The 18,460-nt window shown below is 44.7% G+C and overlaps 1 protein-coding gene across 1 annotated transcript in view; it reads right to left on the bottom strand.

Moving 5' to 3' along the window:
* The window catches only part of ctc1 (CTS telomere maintenance complex component 1), a 199,952-nt gene that overhangs the window by 46,063 nt on the left and 135,429 nt on the right, over positions 1-18,460 (bottom strand). The window contains exons 15-16 of the mRNA XM_084327685.1: positions 8,045-8,182; positions 5,633-5,753 (exon numbers count right to left, since the gene is read on the bottom strand). Of these exons, the coding sequence (XP_084183811.1) occupies positions 5,633-5,753; positions 8,045-8,182 (259 nt within the window). The remainder of the gene's footprint in view (positions 1-5,632; positions 5,754-8,044; positions 8,183-18,460) is intronic.

Raw genomic sequence — 18,460 nt, 5'->3', positions numbered from 1 at the left:
GGAGGAGGACAAGCCCCTGCTGCGGTTCCTATGGAGAGAGAGGATCGGAGATGAGCACCCCGCCATCTATCAATGGGAAGTCCTCCCTTTCGGAACTACATGCAGCCCGTGCTGTGCTACATTTGCACTACAGAAACACGTCGCAGAGGACCCAGCAGCAGATGAAGAGGTCCGACACAGTGTGAAGAACAGTTTCTACGTGGACAACTGTTTACAAAGCGTTTCGACTCAAGAAGAAGCCGAGGCTCTCCTACTCAAGCTACGCGCCTCTCTGATCAAAGGCGGCTTTGATCTCAGGCAGTGGGCCAGCAGCGACCCGCACGTATTGCGCAGCCTCTCCCCCGCGGACAAGGCTGCCAGCAGCGAGACCTGGATGGCGACAATCCCAGGAGAAGCCCAAGAAATGACACTAGGACTAGTCTGGCGCTTCAAAACAGACTCGCTCCACTATAGACACAAACCCCTGACCACGGAGCAGGGAAGGTCGACGGCGATACCGACCACCAGACGGAGTGTGTACAGAACACTCGCCAGACAATATGACCCGTTGGGATGTATTCTACCTTACACCACCAGGACAAAGATGATTGTACGAGCACTATGGGACAAGGACCAGGGCTGGGACGACCCAATACCCGCACCCCTTGCCTCCACATGGAGAGAGTGGGAGACGGAACTCCGCTCACTCCCAGGCGTCAATATACGCCGCAGCTACTTCCCACCCACAGTGAGGCCAGAGACATGCAAGATGGATCTACACGTCTTCAGCGACGCCTCCGAAGTAGCCTATGGATCAGTGGCCTACTTGCGTGCCCAAGAGAAGGGAGGAGAGATACACACCGCCTTCATCCTGGCTCGCTCAAGAATAGCCCCACGAAAGCAACAATCTATCCCGCGTCTAGAGCTCTGCGCAGCCCTAGCAGGAGCGCATCTAGCCACGTTAATCCAACGTGAACTCACCATTCCGGTGCACAGAACAATCTTGTGGTCAGATTCCACGACAGTACTCACATGGATCAAGTCTGATTCATGCAGATACAAGGTCTTCGTGGGAGTCAGAGTCACAGAGATTCAAGAGTTAACAGAAGCAGCGAGCTGGCGGTATGTGGACACCAAACACAACCCAGCTGACGTCATCACCCGGGGAATGTCCCTAGATGACCTCACCCGTCACAACATCTACAGTGACGGACCAGAGTTCCTCAAGCTCCCGGAAGGAGAGTGGCCTACGCCCACCCCACGGGAGGCGAGTAAAGAGGAGGTTGAGAACAAGAAACCTATGTTCTGTGGACTGAGCACAGTCGCCTCCACAGACCCCAACATAGATGATTGCATTACCCTACAGAGTGCGCAGCTAAAGACATTCCTGTGGCACCACCCAGAGATTCAGCCCACTGCCGACATTTCAGCAGCTGACTACGAAGAAGCAGAACTTCTTCTACTACAACGAGCCCAGAGAGACTCGTTCCCCGACGAGCTAGACTGTCTACAGGGAGGAAAGCCCGTCCCATCAGACAGCAGATTGCTCCACCTGGCACCCGAGAGCGACGCCCATAATCTCATCAGAGTGGGTGGTCGTCTGCGGAGGGCCCCCAATCTACCGGATGACGTTAAGTACCCGATAGTCTTGAACAGCCGACACAAGGTCACAGAGCTGATCATAAAGAAATACGACGAGGATGTGCATCACGCAGGAGCAGAGAGAGTCTTCGCGGAGATCAGACGTCGCTATTGGATACTTCAAGGGAGAGAAGCAGTGCGACGCTTCCAGCGAACCTGTCTAGACTGCCGAAAGTGGCGCGCGCAGCCCAGCATACCCCGGATGGCTGACCTACCCCCCTGTCGCCTCCGACTCGGCGACAAGCCATTCCACTCCACAGGCATGGACTGTTTTGGCCCGTTGTATATAAAGAAAGGAAGAGGAACCGAGAAGCGGTGGGGTATTGTATTCAAATGCATGACCACCAGAGCGATACATATCGAACTCCTTCCAACCATGAGCACAGACTCATTCCTTATGGCCTTCCGAAGATTCACATCACGGAAAGGAAAACCGTCTACGTTGTTGTCTGATCACGGGACAAACTTCAAAGGCGGAGAAAGAGAGCTGAGAGAGAGCTTCCAAGCTATGGGCCCAGAACTTAAGACCCACCTCGCTCCATCCCAGATTGACTTCCAGTTTAATCCCCCGAACGCACCCCACTTCGGTGGAACCTGGGAACGAGAAGTACGTTCTATAAAGACAGCCCTGTACGCCGTGCTTGGGGCCCAGACTGTAGCGGAAGAAGTCCTAATGACAGTCCTCACGGAGATCGAGGGAGTATTGAACTCCAAGCCCCTCGGCTACGTCTCCAGTGATATAGCAGATGTCGACCCAGTCACCCCCAACACACTCTTGATGGGGCGGCTGGACCCCGCGCTACCCCAGACAATGTACAGGCCTGAAGAAGCGAACGGCCGAAGAATGTGGAGGTACAGTCAAGTACTGGCCGACAAGTTTTGGAACAGCTTTCTACTCCACTACCTACCGTCTCTACAGACCCGCCAGAAGTGGGTAAAAGAGAGAGACAATTTGACAGAAGGAACAGTCGTCATGATTATCGACCAGTCACTACCCAGAGCTATGTGGCCGGCTGGCCGCGTAAGCAAAGTGATCACCGGTGCCGATGGAAAGGTCCGAGCAGCTGAAGTGCTCGTCCAAGGGCGAACTTACACACGACCCGTGGCGAGGCTGATAGAACTGCCTAGACTCCCAGACACTATCGATGACGACCATGACCCCATGACTTTGTGAGTTGACTGACCCTTACAGCGGACCTTGAGTGGTAGACAGTGCGGTTAATCTGTCTCTGCTTAGCTAATTAGGTGGGACTAATTAGGGGGCGGCTGTTGTGAAGGATCAGATTAAACCGAATATATATATTTATTTATGGATATATATTTAATAGTATTTGTATATCGTTTGATATCCCTTGTATATTCCTTGTACATATACACTGAATATCCCTTTAGTCTACTAACAGCCCATAATAGTTTCATTCTCTCATTGGACAAGAACTTGGCGCCAGCAGCCAAGCCCCTTGGTTCAAGTTCAATCGTGCCGACGAACATGTCGTTACTAGCCCCGGTTCCGCGTAGGAATACGTCTACCGAAATACGAATGGTACTATTTGTTCACAGCGCATATATATATGGCGCAAGTAAAGTAGAACTTCCTTCTTTTAGTCCCTTAGCCCTTAGTTCTTTACCCTCCAACCTAGTGGCAAGACGTTAAGCCTCACCCACGATACACGTGTGGTGCAGTATGGTCAACTTGGCCTCAGAATGGCATTGAGACATCGTGTGGATTAATAGTTGAATTGTCATAGTTTGGCACTATACCGTTGAGTGGGACGTATTTCTATTAAGTTAATAATAGTCTATTATGTATGGTGCATTGTTCGGTTAGAGTTATACAGTGAGTAGTACCCCCATCGTTTCCTCGCGTTATCTAGAGTCTTAACCAGGCTGGGCAGACCACGTGTGGTGCTTTCATCCGAGGAGTTCTGGGCTAGGACGAGTGGACCTGCACATTGGATTACCTTACCCGGACGACGGCGAGCCCTACACGGCTTGGATTATCTACTTGCTTTGGGTGCTTTGATTTATGCCATGGATAACAGCCAACACTGGTGAGTGTTGGAACTACCCCCCGAGAGGAGTCCAGGTGAGACGGCGCTCTACCCCGAGTGAGGTCGCCTCACGTCTCTTCGTTGTGGACCGGCAGCTACCGTCTACAAGAGGGCCCAACTGTATTCATCTGTGGACCAAGGTTCTGTGGGCACCGTGTTCAGCACTCTGAATTCTCCCAAGAAATCGTTGGCCAGATGGGATATCGCCGGCGGCTCTCCTAACCCCCCCCCCCTACTGACTTACAACCAGCAGGACCCCCCTTTAGTATATCCAGCTATAATCATTAAGTACCATCGCTATAGTTCCCTAAAGAACCAGGTTGTATACTTGCTTCCTGCGTAACCAGAGATTGGACATTCAATGTTGATTTGCCTACGAATACTCATTTGCCTTACAAGTGCATTCAAATCATAAATGTCATTAAGTGAACGTTGTATATACCCTTTGCTATATATTAAATATTCGACTTATACATTTGTGTGGACTTGGTTTCATGGTGGGAAAGTGTTCATCATATCTATATCATGTACTGTGTGGCCAGTAGTTAAAGTACATAAAGCGGTAGTGGTTTAATGATACCATACTTATCAATACAGTCAGGGAATTGTACCCCTCAGTTACAATTCCTGTTACCTGTATTATTCATGTTACCTGTATTATTCATGTTACCTGTATTATTCATGTGTTACCTGTATTATTCATGTTACCTGTATTATTCCTGTGTTACCTGTATTATTCATGTTACCTGTATTATTCCTGTGTTACCTGTATTATTCCTGTGTTACCTGTATTATTCATGTTACCTGTATTATTCATGTTACCTGTATTATTCCTGTGTTACCTGTATTATTCATGTTACCTGTATTATTCCTGTTACCTGTATTATTCCTGTGTTACCTGTATTATTCATGTTACCTGTATTATTCCTGTTACCTGTATTATTCCTGTGTTACCTGTATTATTCATGTTACCTGTATTATTCATGTTACCTGTATTATTCATGTTACCTGTATTATTCCCGTTACCTGTATTATTCATGTTACCTGTATTATTCCTGTTACCTGTATTATTCCTGTGTTACCTGTATTATTCCTGTTACCTGTATTATTCATGTTACCTGTATTATTCCTGTTACCTGTATTATTCATGTTACCTGTATTATTCATGTTACAATACCTGTATTATTCCTGTTACCTGTATTATTCATGTTACCTGTATTATTCATGTTACCTGTATTATTCATGTGTTACCTGTATTATTCATGTTACCTGTATTATTCCTGTGTTACCTGTATTATTCATGTTACCTGTATTATTCCTGTGTTACCTGTATTATTCCTGTGTTACCTGTATTATTCATGTTACCTGTATTATTCATGTTACCTGTATTATTCCTGTGTTACCTGTATTAACCTGTATTATTCCTGTGTTACCTGTATTATTCCTGTGTTACCTGTATTATTCATGTTACCTGTATTATTCCTGTTACCTGTATTATTCCTGTGTTACCTGTATTATTCATGTTACCTGTATTATTCATGTTACCTGTATTATTCATGTTACCTGTATTATGCCCCTTACCTGTATTATTCCTGTTACCTGTATTATTCCTGTTACCTGTATTATTCCTGTGTTACCTGTATTATTCATGTTACCTGTATTATTCATGTTACCTGTATTATTCCCGTTACCTGTATTATTCATGTTACCTGTATTATTCCTGTTACCTGTATTATTCATGTTACCTGTATTATTCCTGTTACCTGTATTATTAATGTTACCTGTATTTCATGTTACCTGTATTATTCATGTTACCTGTATTATTCATGTTACCTGTATTATTCCTGTTACCTGTATTATCCCTGTGTTACCTGTATTATCCCTGTTACCTGTATTATCCCTGTTACCTGTATTATTCATGTTACCTGTATTATCCCTGTTACCTGTATTATCCCTGTTACCTGTATTATTCTTGCGGCCGTGGATGCTGACCCTCTGAGACACCAACCCCTGAAAACACACCACCTCGACCAACCTGCACTCCAGGACCTCAGAGACAGACATGACTCTCTGAGACTCTACCTGCAGAGAGGGAGACAGAGACACAGACACACATATTGGAACAAATCAACCAAATCATAAAGTAAATTAGAATTCTATCTGACCGTAAACAGGTGGAAGAATACCTGACCACCGTGAATGATATAAAATTAAGAAAGACATTGACACGGTACAGACTGAGTGGACATAGTCTAGCCATAGAAACAGGCCGTCACAGGCCGAACTGGCTGCCCAGAGAGGCCAGGCTGTGTTCACTTTGTCATCAGGGGGACGTTGAGACAGAATCTCACTTCCTGCTACACTGTGAGAAATACAAGGATCTAAGAGAGGTTTTCTTTATTTATAAAATACATCAAATGTATCCATCTCCCTGATCCACTTACATCTCACACAGCTTCAAGCTCCACTTACATCTCACACAGCTTCAAGCTCCACTTACATCTCACACAGCTTCAAGCTCCACTTACATCTCACACAGCTTCAAGCTCCACTTACATCTCACACAGCTTCAAGCTCCACTTACATCTCACACAGCTCCAAGCTCCACTTACATCTCACACAGCTTCAAGCTCCACTTACATCTCACACAGCTTCAAGCTCCACTTACATCTCACACAGCTTCAAGCTCCACTTACATCTCACACAGCTCCAAGCTCCACTTACATCTCACACAGCTTCAAGCTCCACTTACATCTCACACAGCTTCAAGCTCCACTTACATCTCACACAGCTTCAAGCTCCACTTACATCTCACACAGCTTCAAGCTCCACTTACATCTCACACAGCTTCAAGCTCCACTTACATCTCACACAGCTTCAAGCTCCACTTACATCTCACACAGCTTCAAGCTCCACTTATATCTCACACAGCTTCAAGCTCCACTTACATCTCACACAGCTTCAAGCTCCACTTACATCTCACACAGCTCCAAGCTTCACTTACATCTCACACAGCTTCAAGCTCCACTTACATCTCACACAGCTTCAAGCTCCACTTACATCTCACACAGCTTCAAGCTCCACTTACATCTCACACAGCTTCAAGCTCCACTTACATCTCACACAGCTTCAAGCTCCACTTACATCTCACACAGCTTCAAGCTCCACTTACATCTCACACAGCTTCAAGCTCCACTTACATCTCACACAGCTCCAAGCTCCACTTACATCTCACACAGCTTCAAGCTCCACTTACATCTCACACAGCTTCAAACTCCACTTACATCTCACACAGCATCAAGCTCCACTTACATCTCACACAGCTTCAAGCTTCACTTACATCTCACACAGCTCCAAGCTCCACTTACATCTCACACAGCTTCAAGCTTCACTTACATCTCACACAGCTCCAAGCTCCACTTACATCTCACACAGCTTCAAGCTTCACTTACATCTCACACAGCTCCAAGCTCCACTTACATCTCACACAGCTTCAAGCTCCACTTACATCTCACACAGCTTCAAGCTTCACTTACATCTCACACAGCTCCAAGCTCCACTTACATCTCACACAGCTTCAAGCTTCACTTACATCTCACACAGCTCCAAGCTCCACTTACATCTCACACAGCTCCAAGCTCCACTTACATCTCACACAGCTTCAAGCTCCACTTACATCTCACACAGCTTCAAGCTTCACTTACATCTCACACAGCTTCAAGCTTCACTTACATCTCACACAGCTTCAAGCTCCACTTACATCTCACACAGCTCCAAGCTCCACTTACATCTCACACAGCTTCAAGCTCCACTTACATCTCACACAGCTCCAAGCTCCACTTACATCTCACACAGCTCCAAGCTCCACTTACATCTCACACAGCTTCAAGCTTCACTTACATCTCACACAGCTCCAAGCTCCACTTACATCTCACACAGCTTCAAGCTTCACTTACATCTCACACAGCTTCAAGCTTCACTTACATCTCACACAGCTCCAAGCTCCACTTACATCTCACACAGCTTCAAGCTTCACTTACATCTCACACAGCTCCAAGCTCCACTTACATCTCACACAGCTCCAAGCTCCACTTACATCTCACACAGCTTCAAGCTCCACTTACATCTCACACAGCTTCAAGCTTCACTTACATCTCACACAGCTTCAAGCTTCACTTACATCTCACACAGCTTCAAGCTCCACTTACATCTCACACAGCTCCAAGCTCCACTTACATCTCACACAGCTTCAAGCTCCACTTACATCTCACACAGCTCCAAGCTCCACTTACATCTCACACAGCTCCAAGCTTCACTTACATCTCACACCTACAGTATGTATATGCGTGTGTTGTGTTAGTGTGTATTCTCACCAGGTTGTGGAGTGTGACAGGAAGGGGGTGTGTCAGAGTGTGGATCCTCCAATCAGTGTGGACTAGGAGGGAGGGGTTAGTATGTAGCTCCACTCCCCTCTGCCCAGCAACACCACAGCCAACCAGAATACTGGGATCCTGATGGGCATACACAAAGACCAATCAGCAGCAGTTTGATGGTGCATTTGGTCGGTCCTCATCGACTGATAAAGTCGCAAATGTATCACGTGACCAAGTAGTATATATACACAATAGAGGTCTGCAAGCCCGACGGAGCCCGACACCAGGGACAGATAGGGTTCGGGTAGGGCTCGGGCTAGAGCTGCCGCGATAACCGCATTACCGCGGTATCGCTGTTGCATCACGCTCACCGCAGAGTTAGGCTGAATACCGCGTCACCACTGTTTTTTATCATAATAATAAAGTTGGCTTGCGGCTTGCGGCTCTGCAGATATACCCTACTCGGTTCCAAGCGACCCTATTGGTCCAGCCTGGCTCTGCGGCTCTGCAGATACCCCCTACTCGACGCGTCACACTTTGTAGCCTCTGAACGAAAACAGAACGCCGCGCCGCCATCTTTACTGCCTCGCTAAGGATGCATTTCATTCAGGATTTGTTTGCGACAGAACCAAGTGCAATAAACAAAAAAGAATGGATTCACTGTGTATTCTGCCTTATTTATTGATGAAACAAAACCGACATCAACCCAATTTACCACCGAGCGGAGAGTTTAGTGTCACAACAAGATCGCTGATGTGTTAAGTTTGTTGTTGTGATTAGCCTAATACTACAGTCAGCCGATATACACGAGAGGTAACAACGTTAAACCCGGGTTTGCTTGGTAGAATACACAATGAGAGGTAACGTTAGCTTTGGCAGAATAGACGCAACGAGAGTCTGGTTAATGTTGTTATTGATTGATTGATTGAAACTGTGTTAAACTCTGGCTTGCTGCAAGCCCTCGGACATCTATGCCCACGGAGCTTTCAGTGTACACAAGCGAGCGGCCCCGCCTGCATCCCCATTCCCCAAACGGAGTAGTACCTGGCTGCAGTGGAAAAGGAACGAAGTACCAGGTGCCTAAAGCGGGTCGAGTCGAGTAGGTAATATGCAGTGGAAAAGCGCCATTAGACTAGAGGCAGGCTATAAGAGTAGACTACTAAAAAAAAAAAAATGCATTAAAACTTTATTTTTTTTTGTGCGCACTGTGCGGTAATTACCGCGGCGGTAGGAAATATTGCGCAAATTCGTGCGGTAAGGAAAATATCAATACCGCGGCAGCTCTAGCTCGGGCTCCTTTTATTTGTCTTGCTTCATTTTACACACGCGCACATAAGAGGCGCACGCACACACAGAGCACACACAGAGGAAGACACACAAGCTAGACCGCTGAGAGCGTGCGTGTCGGCGATGGAGAAGCTGCCTTTGCTAGCTAGACTCGTGTGCTATGTGTTGAGTTGAGACCCGCCAGCAGCAGCTGGAGCTAGGGCCTGAATGATACAGCTAGGGTCTGAATGATACAGCTAGGGTCTGAATGATACAGCTAGGGCCTGAATGATACAGCTAGGGTCTGAATGATACAGCTAGGGTATGAATGATACAGCTAGGGTCTGAATTATACAGCTAGGGCCTGAATGATACAGCTAGGGCCTGAATGATACAGCTAGGGTCTGAATGATACAGCTAGGGCCTGAATGATACAGCTAGGGTCTGAATGATACAGCTAGGGCCTGAATGATACAGCTAGGGCCTGAATGATACAGCTAGGGCCTGAATGATACAGCTAGGGCCTGAATGATACAGCTAGGGCCTGAATGATACAGCTAGGACCTGAATGATACAGCTAGGGCCTGAATGATACAGCTAGGGCCTGAATGATACAGCTAGGACCTGAATGATACAGCTAGTGCAATAATTCCACCCTTCTGCACAGGTACTGCTTGCCCCACCTCGAATTCATGTCTGTGAAATGCCAACCTTTTTACCTCCCCAGAGAGTTCGCCTCTGTAATCCTAACAGGAGTATATATTCCACCCACTCAGTCGACTGAAGTGAGCGACAGGGCTATCAACGAGCTGTCGCGCCATATCTCCGACCTGGAACGCAAGCACGCCGACTGTAACATCACGGTGCTGGGAGACTTTAATCGCACCAATTTATCTAAAGAACTCCCACATTATAAACAACAAATGGACCATCCCACGAGAGAACAGCAGATACTCGACCACTGTTACAACACCATAACATCCGCCTACAGTGCGCAGGTAACAGCTCCCCTCGGAAACTCTGATCACGCTATGATTCACTTGGTTCCTACCTACACTCAGAAAGTCAGGTCTGTCAAACCTCATTCTAGGAAAGTTAAAATCTGGTCAGATGATGCTATTGAAACACTTAGAGCCTGCTTTGAATATACTGACTGGTCTATTTTTAGTGAGGCCTGTGATAATCTAGACTCCTACACAGACACAGTGTCATCCTATATAGATTTTTGTGTTAATCTCCATATCCCCACTAAATCTGTTAAAACCTATGGTAACAATAAACCGTGGTTCTCACGCGATCTCATTGAGTTGCGGAGAAGGAAAAACACTGCGTTCAGGGAGGGGGACACTGAGACTTACAAAGCAGCTAAATATGACCTTAGAGCTGCCATCAGGAAGGCAAAAACATCCTATGCCACTATACTGGAGGATAAATTTGATTCAAACAACACTAGGGCAGTCTGGAAAACTCTCAATGAACTAACCAATTACAAAAAGAAATCCCCCCCCCCCCCCCCCCCCCCCGACGCAGACCCCCACCTCCCAGACAAGCTGAACACCTTCTTTGCCAGGTTTGAGAAGCCTCTTAAAGACAGCTGGCCCACCCCACCCCCTCACCTATCCACCCCACTCACCATTGATACAGATACAGTGAGGAACCTCTTCCGGAGGCTGGATAAGGGCAAGGCAGCAGGCCCGGATAACATCTCACCTGCCTGCCTCAGCTATTGTTCTGACCAGCTAGCACCAGTCTACACTGGCATTTTCACCACCTCACTCCAGCAAATGCAGATCCCAGCCCTCTTCAAACAATCCACCATCATCCCCAAATATCTAGCCTTAATGACTACAGACCCGTGGCCTTGACGGCAGTAGCCATGAAGGTGCTGGAACGCATAGTCCTGTCAGTTTTAAAAACACTCACATCCCCCCTGATGGACCCTCTACAATTTGCCTATCGCACAAACCGGTCTACTGATGATGCAGTCAACCTGGCACTGCACTACACCCTCCAGCATCTGGAGACCAAAAACAGTTATGCAAGGATACTTTTTATTGACTTCAGCAGTGCCTTCAACACCATCGACCCCCTCATACTGTTCCAAACCCTGACCAACATGAACATTGCCCCCTCCCTCTGTTTCTGGCTGCTGGACACCCTGAAGGGCCGCAAACAAGTAGTCCGCTACAACAACCTCACCTCTCTCCCTCTGACCACCAACATTGGGGTACCACAGGGGTGTGTTCTCTCCCCGTGGCTTTTTTCCCTCTACACAAACAACCTCCGATCAGCATCCCCCTCAGTCAAAACGCTGAAATACGCGGACGACACCACCATCCTAGGGCTGATCTCCAACAACAAGGAGGATGACTACCGGCTGGAGGTGGAGCGGACACTAACGTGGTGCAGAGAACACAACCTTATACTCAACGAAAAAGCAAGACCGTGGAACTCATCATTGACTTTCGGAAAATCACACCCACTAAAACACCCATGCTCATCAATAACCAACCCATTTCAGCCACAGACACATTCAAATACTTAGGAACACACATCAGCAATAAACTCAACTGGGATCATCACACCACTCATCTACTTAAAACAGCCAATCAAAGATTATTTCACTTGAGACAACTCAAGAAGTACAAGGTTAGGAAGACTTTAATGATACAATTCTACACAGCCATAATACAAAACATCATTTCACTCTCCATCACTGTATGGTACGGCAACACACCCAAACACACACTACACAGACTAGACAGGATCATCATAAGGGCATCCAAAATCATTAACCGCAAACTCCCCACCCTGGACTCCATACACAAGCAGAACACCATCACACGCGCAAACAAAATCATCAGTGACCCCCTGCACCCAGCTCATCACCTCTTCCAACACCTCCCCTCTGGTAGGAGGTTCAGGTCACTGGGCAGTCGCACGGTGACCTGTAACAGTGTATACAGGGGAGGAAATTAGGCCACTTTACTCGCCAAATGCGAAAAAAAACCATTCTGCAATCACTGCACTGGCAAACGGTGCGCGTCTTCTGAGTGCTCGCTTTAGTTGACAGTGCCACGAGAGCACTGCACAAGACCACCCGCGGACATATAATGTTTAATAAAAGTTCGCGCAGTACTGGCCAACCCGCGGACATATAATGATAAAAGTCCTGCGTTACTAGGCTAGCCATCAGGAGCACTCTCAAACGGATAACGTTAAACACAGCAGAAGATGGAAAACAGACAGACTGACCAACGGGGAACTGCATCCAACCCTAGTACAACCCTCGAGTATAAGTTACTAAGGACACATTTAAATCACAGAGGTGTAATGTTAGTCTACTGGAACTGTATACAGTGGTTAGCTTCTAGTTAGCGTTTTAGCGATAGCTGCTTGCTAGCTAACGTTAGCCCTGTGTGCTCAAAGCAGCCAGCTAGGTGTATCTGTTATGACTATAATGTTTCCAAAAAAGCACCGGACTACGACGTAAGGTTAGACATTTTATTTCATGCTCAAAAGCCCCTGGCTTGCACATCGCAGTCACGAAAGGGGCTAGCTCAACCAGTGCACTGTGCACAACAGCACACCAACCCAACTGACGTTACCACAACACTTGACGGTACTTCACAGCACTGTCGTAAGACCACCGTGCTGTCTTAAAGGCACAGTGTGCCTACCCAGATGCATACACAACATTGACGAGGCTTGACAACCGAGGTTCAAAGTTAACTTGATTGATTGATTGAAAACTTTATTAACAGATTGCAGAATGGGTACAATACAGTACGGCTCATTGCATATAATACCCCCTTTTTTTGTACTATTATTTATGTTTTCACTCCTATTTTATATTTTTTGTTAATGATATTATTATATATATATATTTTCTTTTCCAATAGATTTTTTAATTGTATTATTATTTTTTATTATTATTATTATTAAAAAAAAATCTTTTATATATAAATTTATTTGTATCTCTATTTTGTCTATCTGATATAGTCCAATAGGGCTGCCATAGGCTATTCATTTGACTTTACCCTGCTCGACCTGGTTCCCTACCCAGGGGGGTTGATATTGTTGGCTTTCATACGGTCTATTCTAATATACTTAAATGGACATAACTGTGAATAAGACAGGAACCTCGTATGCTCAAGAATGTTAGTGATTATATCATACGGAAATGACACAGGAGCCTAGTTCTTAGGACCTTATTGTCACTGCTATGGTTATAATTATTAAGGATATTTAAATATGCTACTTGAGTATTATTATTTTGTATAAAAACAGGCGTAGGTGGGGAGCTCCAGTAGCTCACCACGTACCGCGAGTGCTATTTCAGCGCCGTGGACAACCGTGCTCGTCACGGATCTGGGGCTGAGCGCGTTCGAATCCCGGACGGCAGCCGTGCCTTTCCCAGAGTGTCTTCCCCCCCATCTGAACCCTTTCAGCCTGCTTCTGTCGGTCGAACTTGACCAAGTATGAATGCGATGAAAAAGCGATAAACGCTAAAAGAACCAGCTGACTGGTCAAAGTAAAAAAAAAAAACAGGCGTAGGTGTATGAATATATATATGTAGATATATGGGTATATATACAACTTAGATATACATTTGGATATAATAATAATAATTTATTTATAAATAAATCTTGATTTTGTTGTTACTTACTCTATTTTGACTTTTCATTTTTTTTTGATATAATGCCCCTTTTTGTATTATTTATGGTTTCACTCCTATTTTTTATTTTGTTAATGATATTATTGTACATATATATATATTCTCTCTTCTAATAGATTTAATTTTAATTTTTATTATTTTTTTATTATTATTATTATGTATGTATGTATGTATATATATATATATATATATATATATATGTATGTATGTGTGTATGTGTATATATATATATATTTTTTTTTTTGTAAATTTATTTTTATCTTTATTTTTTCTATCTGATATAGTCCAATAGGGCTGCCATAGGCTATTCATTTGACCCTGTTTGACCTGTTTCCCTACCCAGGGGTGCTGATATTGTTGGCTTTCATATGGTCTATTCTAATATAATTAAATGGACATAACTGTGAATAAGACAGGAGCCTAGTTTGCTCAAGAATGTTAATGATTATGTCATACGGAAGTGACACAGTAATTGGAGCCCTGCTGCTAGTTCTAGTCCTTAGGACAAGCTTAGGGAGGTGTATGTTCTCCGCAAGGAGTGGTTGGGTGTCAGGGAAATTGGGTGTTAGATCCTACAAGTTTGTTTGTGTTAGTTTTGTCTGTGTTAGTTTTGTCCTCTCTCCTCGCCTCCTTTCAACAAGATCCTATGCTACCTCATCACATACCCTGATATCTGAATATGGCTAATGCATCAAATAAGAGAGGAGCAAGTCTAAGATTTGTCTCTTGGAACGTCAAAGGCATCAATGGCCAAGTCAAGAGAGGCAGAATATTCTCCCACCTAAAACAACTTAAAACCGAAATAGCTTTCCTGCAAGAATCCCATCTGACCACAAAGGATCATCATAGGTTGAAAGCCTCTTGGGTTGGACAAACCTTCCATTCCAATTTCAGTAGTAAAGCAAGGGGTACAGCTATTTTAATACATAAAACAGTACAGTTCAGACCAACTAAGGTTACAGCAGACCCCCAGGGCAGGTTTATTATAGTTTCAGGATCCCTTAATAATGTCATGGTAGTGCTAGTTAATCTATATGCACCCAATTGGGATGACGCAGCATTCATGGGAAAAGTAATAGCATGTTTACCTGATTTGAACTCTCACCATTTGATTTTGGGGGGCGACCTCAACTGTGCAATAGACCCACGGCTAGACAAATCTAATCCAAAGAATGTCTCTCCCTCTAAAATGGCAAAATCAATTACATCATTTGTGACCCAAATAGGATGTGTGGACCCATGGCGTTTTTTTAATCAGAGTAAAAAACACTTCTCTTTCTACTCTCAGGTCCATAAAACATTCTCTAGAATTGATTACTTCTATATTGATAAATATTTCATTCCGGCTGTCAATAATACAGAATACTCGACTATAGTGATATCGGATCACACCCTATTACTACTTGACATCGCATTCTCACTCCTACAAAAATCACGCCCCCCTTGGAGGTTGGACTGCACATTGTTAAGTGATGATGGATTCTGCCAAACAATATCCAAGGTGATTGACAAATTCCTTATAACCAATAACCATGACAGCATATCCCCATCCCTACTCTGGGAGACCTTAAAGGCGGTAGTTAGAGGAGAGATTATATCCTACTCTGCAAGACAAAACAAACTGAGAAAACAAAAACAGGAACAGATCATGGAAAGTATTGCAAAACTAGACAGAAAATTATCAGTATCCCCAACCCCTGAATTAGACAAGGAAAGACAAAATCTCCAAATGGAATATAACTTACTTTCAACCCGTGAGACTGAAAAACAGCTTTTAAGATTACGTGGGTCTTTCTACGAACATGGGGAAAAGGCAGGACGCCTTTTGGCACACCAAATTAAGAGTAGATCGACATCCCAACAAATTGAACAAATAAGGACTCCCTCCGGAGAACTCAGTCATCCCATCTCTTATTAATGAGACTTTTAAAACATTCTACTCCGAGCTTTATACCTCACAAACCCCTGCGGATGATACAGACATGACAAGGTTTCTTAACAACCTGGAATTCCCATCCATAACCCACACGCAAGCGAGCGAAATAGACCAACCTCTAGAACTTGGTCATATAGCAGACTCGATTGGACTGATACAAAGTGGCAAGGCCCCTGGCCCAGATGGCTATCCAATAGAGTTCTATAAAAAATTCATAGATAAATTAACCCCCCTCCTGTTAAAAATGTTCAATCACTCTCTGGACCAAGGGGCTCTGCCTCCAACTCTCACTGAGGCCTCAATAACCTTGCTATTAAAACCGGGTAAAGAACAATCTGACTGCAGCTCCTACCGCCCTATCTCCCTTTTAAATGCAGACTATAAAATCCTAGCAAAAACACTAGCCATGCGGCTAGATTCGGTTATGCCAGGTATCATATCATTAGACCAAACAGGGTTTATGAAAAACCGCAACTCCTTCTCTAATATCCGGCGCCTTTTAAATATTCTTCATTCTCCTGCATCCGGTGAGACACCAGAGGTGGTGGTCTCCTTGGATGCGGAGAAAGCATTTGATAGGGTGCGACCTCTGCTAGAGGTCCTTAATAGGTTTCGTATGGGCCCCAAATTTATTTCTTGGATAACACTTTTATACTCAGCACCTAAAGCATCTGTGAGTACTAATGGGATGATATCCCAATACTTCACTCTTGGTAGAGGTACCCGCCAGGGATGTCCTCTGAGTCCTTTGCTATTTGCCGTAGCAATCGAACCTTTATCTATTGCGCTCAAATCCGCCAACTACAATCAAGGAATCTTTAGATATGGTTCGGAACACATACTCTCCTTGTATGCAGACGACTTATTATTATTAATTTCTGATCCACTGTCTACCATCCCTCAGACTATCGGACTACTGAATAGATTCGGAACCTTTTCAGGTTACAAACTTAACTTTTCAAAAAGTGAATGCTTCCCAGTGAATAATCTAGCCTTACAGATCCCTGAAAAGCAATTCCCCTTTAAGATATCTAAAGACAGTTTTAAGTATTTGGGAGTGAACATATGTCGTAAATTTTCAGACCTTATCGAGAATAATTTCTCACCCCTAATAGCCAAGCTTAAATTAGACCTGGAGAGATGGAATAGCTTACATATAACTATTGCGGGGAGGGTAAACTGCATAAAAATGAATGTGCTTCCACGTTTTCTATACCTTTTTCAATCCCTTCCAGTCTTCTTACCCAAATCCTTCTTTACTAAAGTAAATGCACTGATTTCCCATTTTATATGGGGAGGCAAGCCCCCCAGAATAAAAAGAGAGTTCTTACAGAGGCCTAGAGAGGGTGGGGGATTGGCACTCCCTGATATAAGAAACTATTATTGGGCAGCCAACATCCACAAGATGATTTTATGGACCCAAGAACCGGCACTGAGCTGGTGTGAATCTGAAGCAGGATCCTGCCAGTCTACCTCACTATTGGCCCTGCTCTCATCTGAATTGCCAATCCGGCCGACCAAATTTTCAAGAAACCCAATTGTTGTATCGACTTTAAAAATATGGCTTCAAGGACTTCCGGTTTAGCGTTAGAATGGAGTAGGTCGCATGTGACACAGCTGCTCACCCGTTATTTTTTTTTTCGTTTTAAAAACATATTTTTAAACCATTAATGCGTTTACAACTTGACGCATATATCAACTGAGACTATCAACTAACTATATTGACCAAAAGAATCGAGATGCCAAACACAAGGAAAGACGCAGTGAAACCAAAACCAGTCGAAGAGGTCCCGCCGCGGGACCCAGGATTCGTACAGCGGACAGCAGGAAATATAGACTTGACAGAGGCTGCTTCAAGTTCATCCCCATCAAACACCTCCGCAGATACCGAACATATCATCCGGAAAATGGAGGAAATGGGGAAGACAATAATGAAGGAAATGATCCTCCAATCACAACTGTCGGAGAAGATAATAACTCAAAAAGTAGATGCTATTAAAGAATCTATTGAAGGCAAAATTGATGCGCTGAGAGCGGACGCCGACGCACAGAATAAACGCACCGAGGCTCTGGAGAAAGTAGTGGAAGCCCACGAAATCAATTTCACTCGCATCTACAATGAAGTAGAGGCTAACAAAGTTAACCTAACTGCTGAGATGAAGGGGAACTACAATGAAATCAAGACGGAGCTCAGCGAAATAACGTCGGAGCTTACGCGAATCAATAAAGAACAGAAAGCCAAAATATTCGAGATGGAATATCAAAAACGCAAGCTGAATATTCGTATTGTCGGTCTGGACGAATCAGTGAGATGTGCAAACCCTGAAGAGTTTGCCACAGTATTACAGAAAATCTTGGGAACAGGGATCCTTCCTAAAATACCGGAGGTGGATCAGTGCTTCAGATTGGGACCCCGCTCCAGTGACAATAACGCTAAGCCCAGAGTGATATTGGTTATCCTGCGCCAAGTCAGAATAAAAGAAATGATTATTCGTGAAACTCGCAGGATGAAAGGCAATCTGAAATACATGGAGGT

Source organism: Notolepis coatsorum, assembly GCF_963971535.1.
Source record: "Notolepis coatsorum genome assembly, chromosome: 13".
In the NCBI taxonomy this organism is placed as follows: Eukaryota; Metazoa; Chordata; class Actinopteri; order Aulopiformes; family Paralepididae; genus Notolepis; species Notolepis coatsorum.
This window is presented reverse-complemented; position numbering and strand designations above follow the sequence as displayed.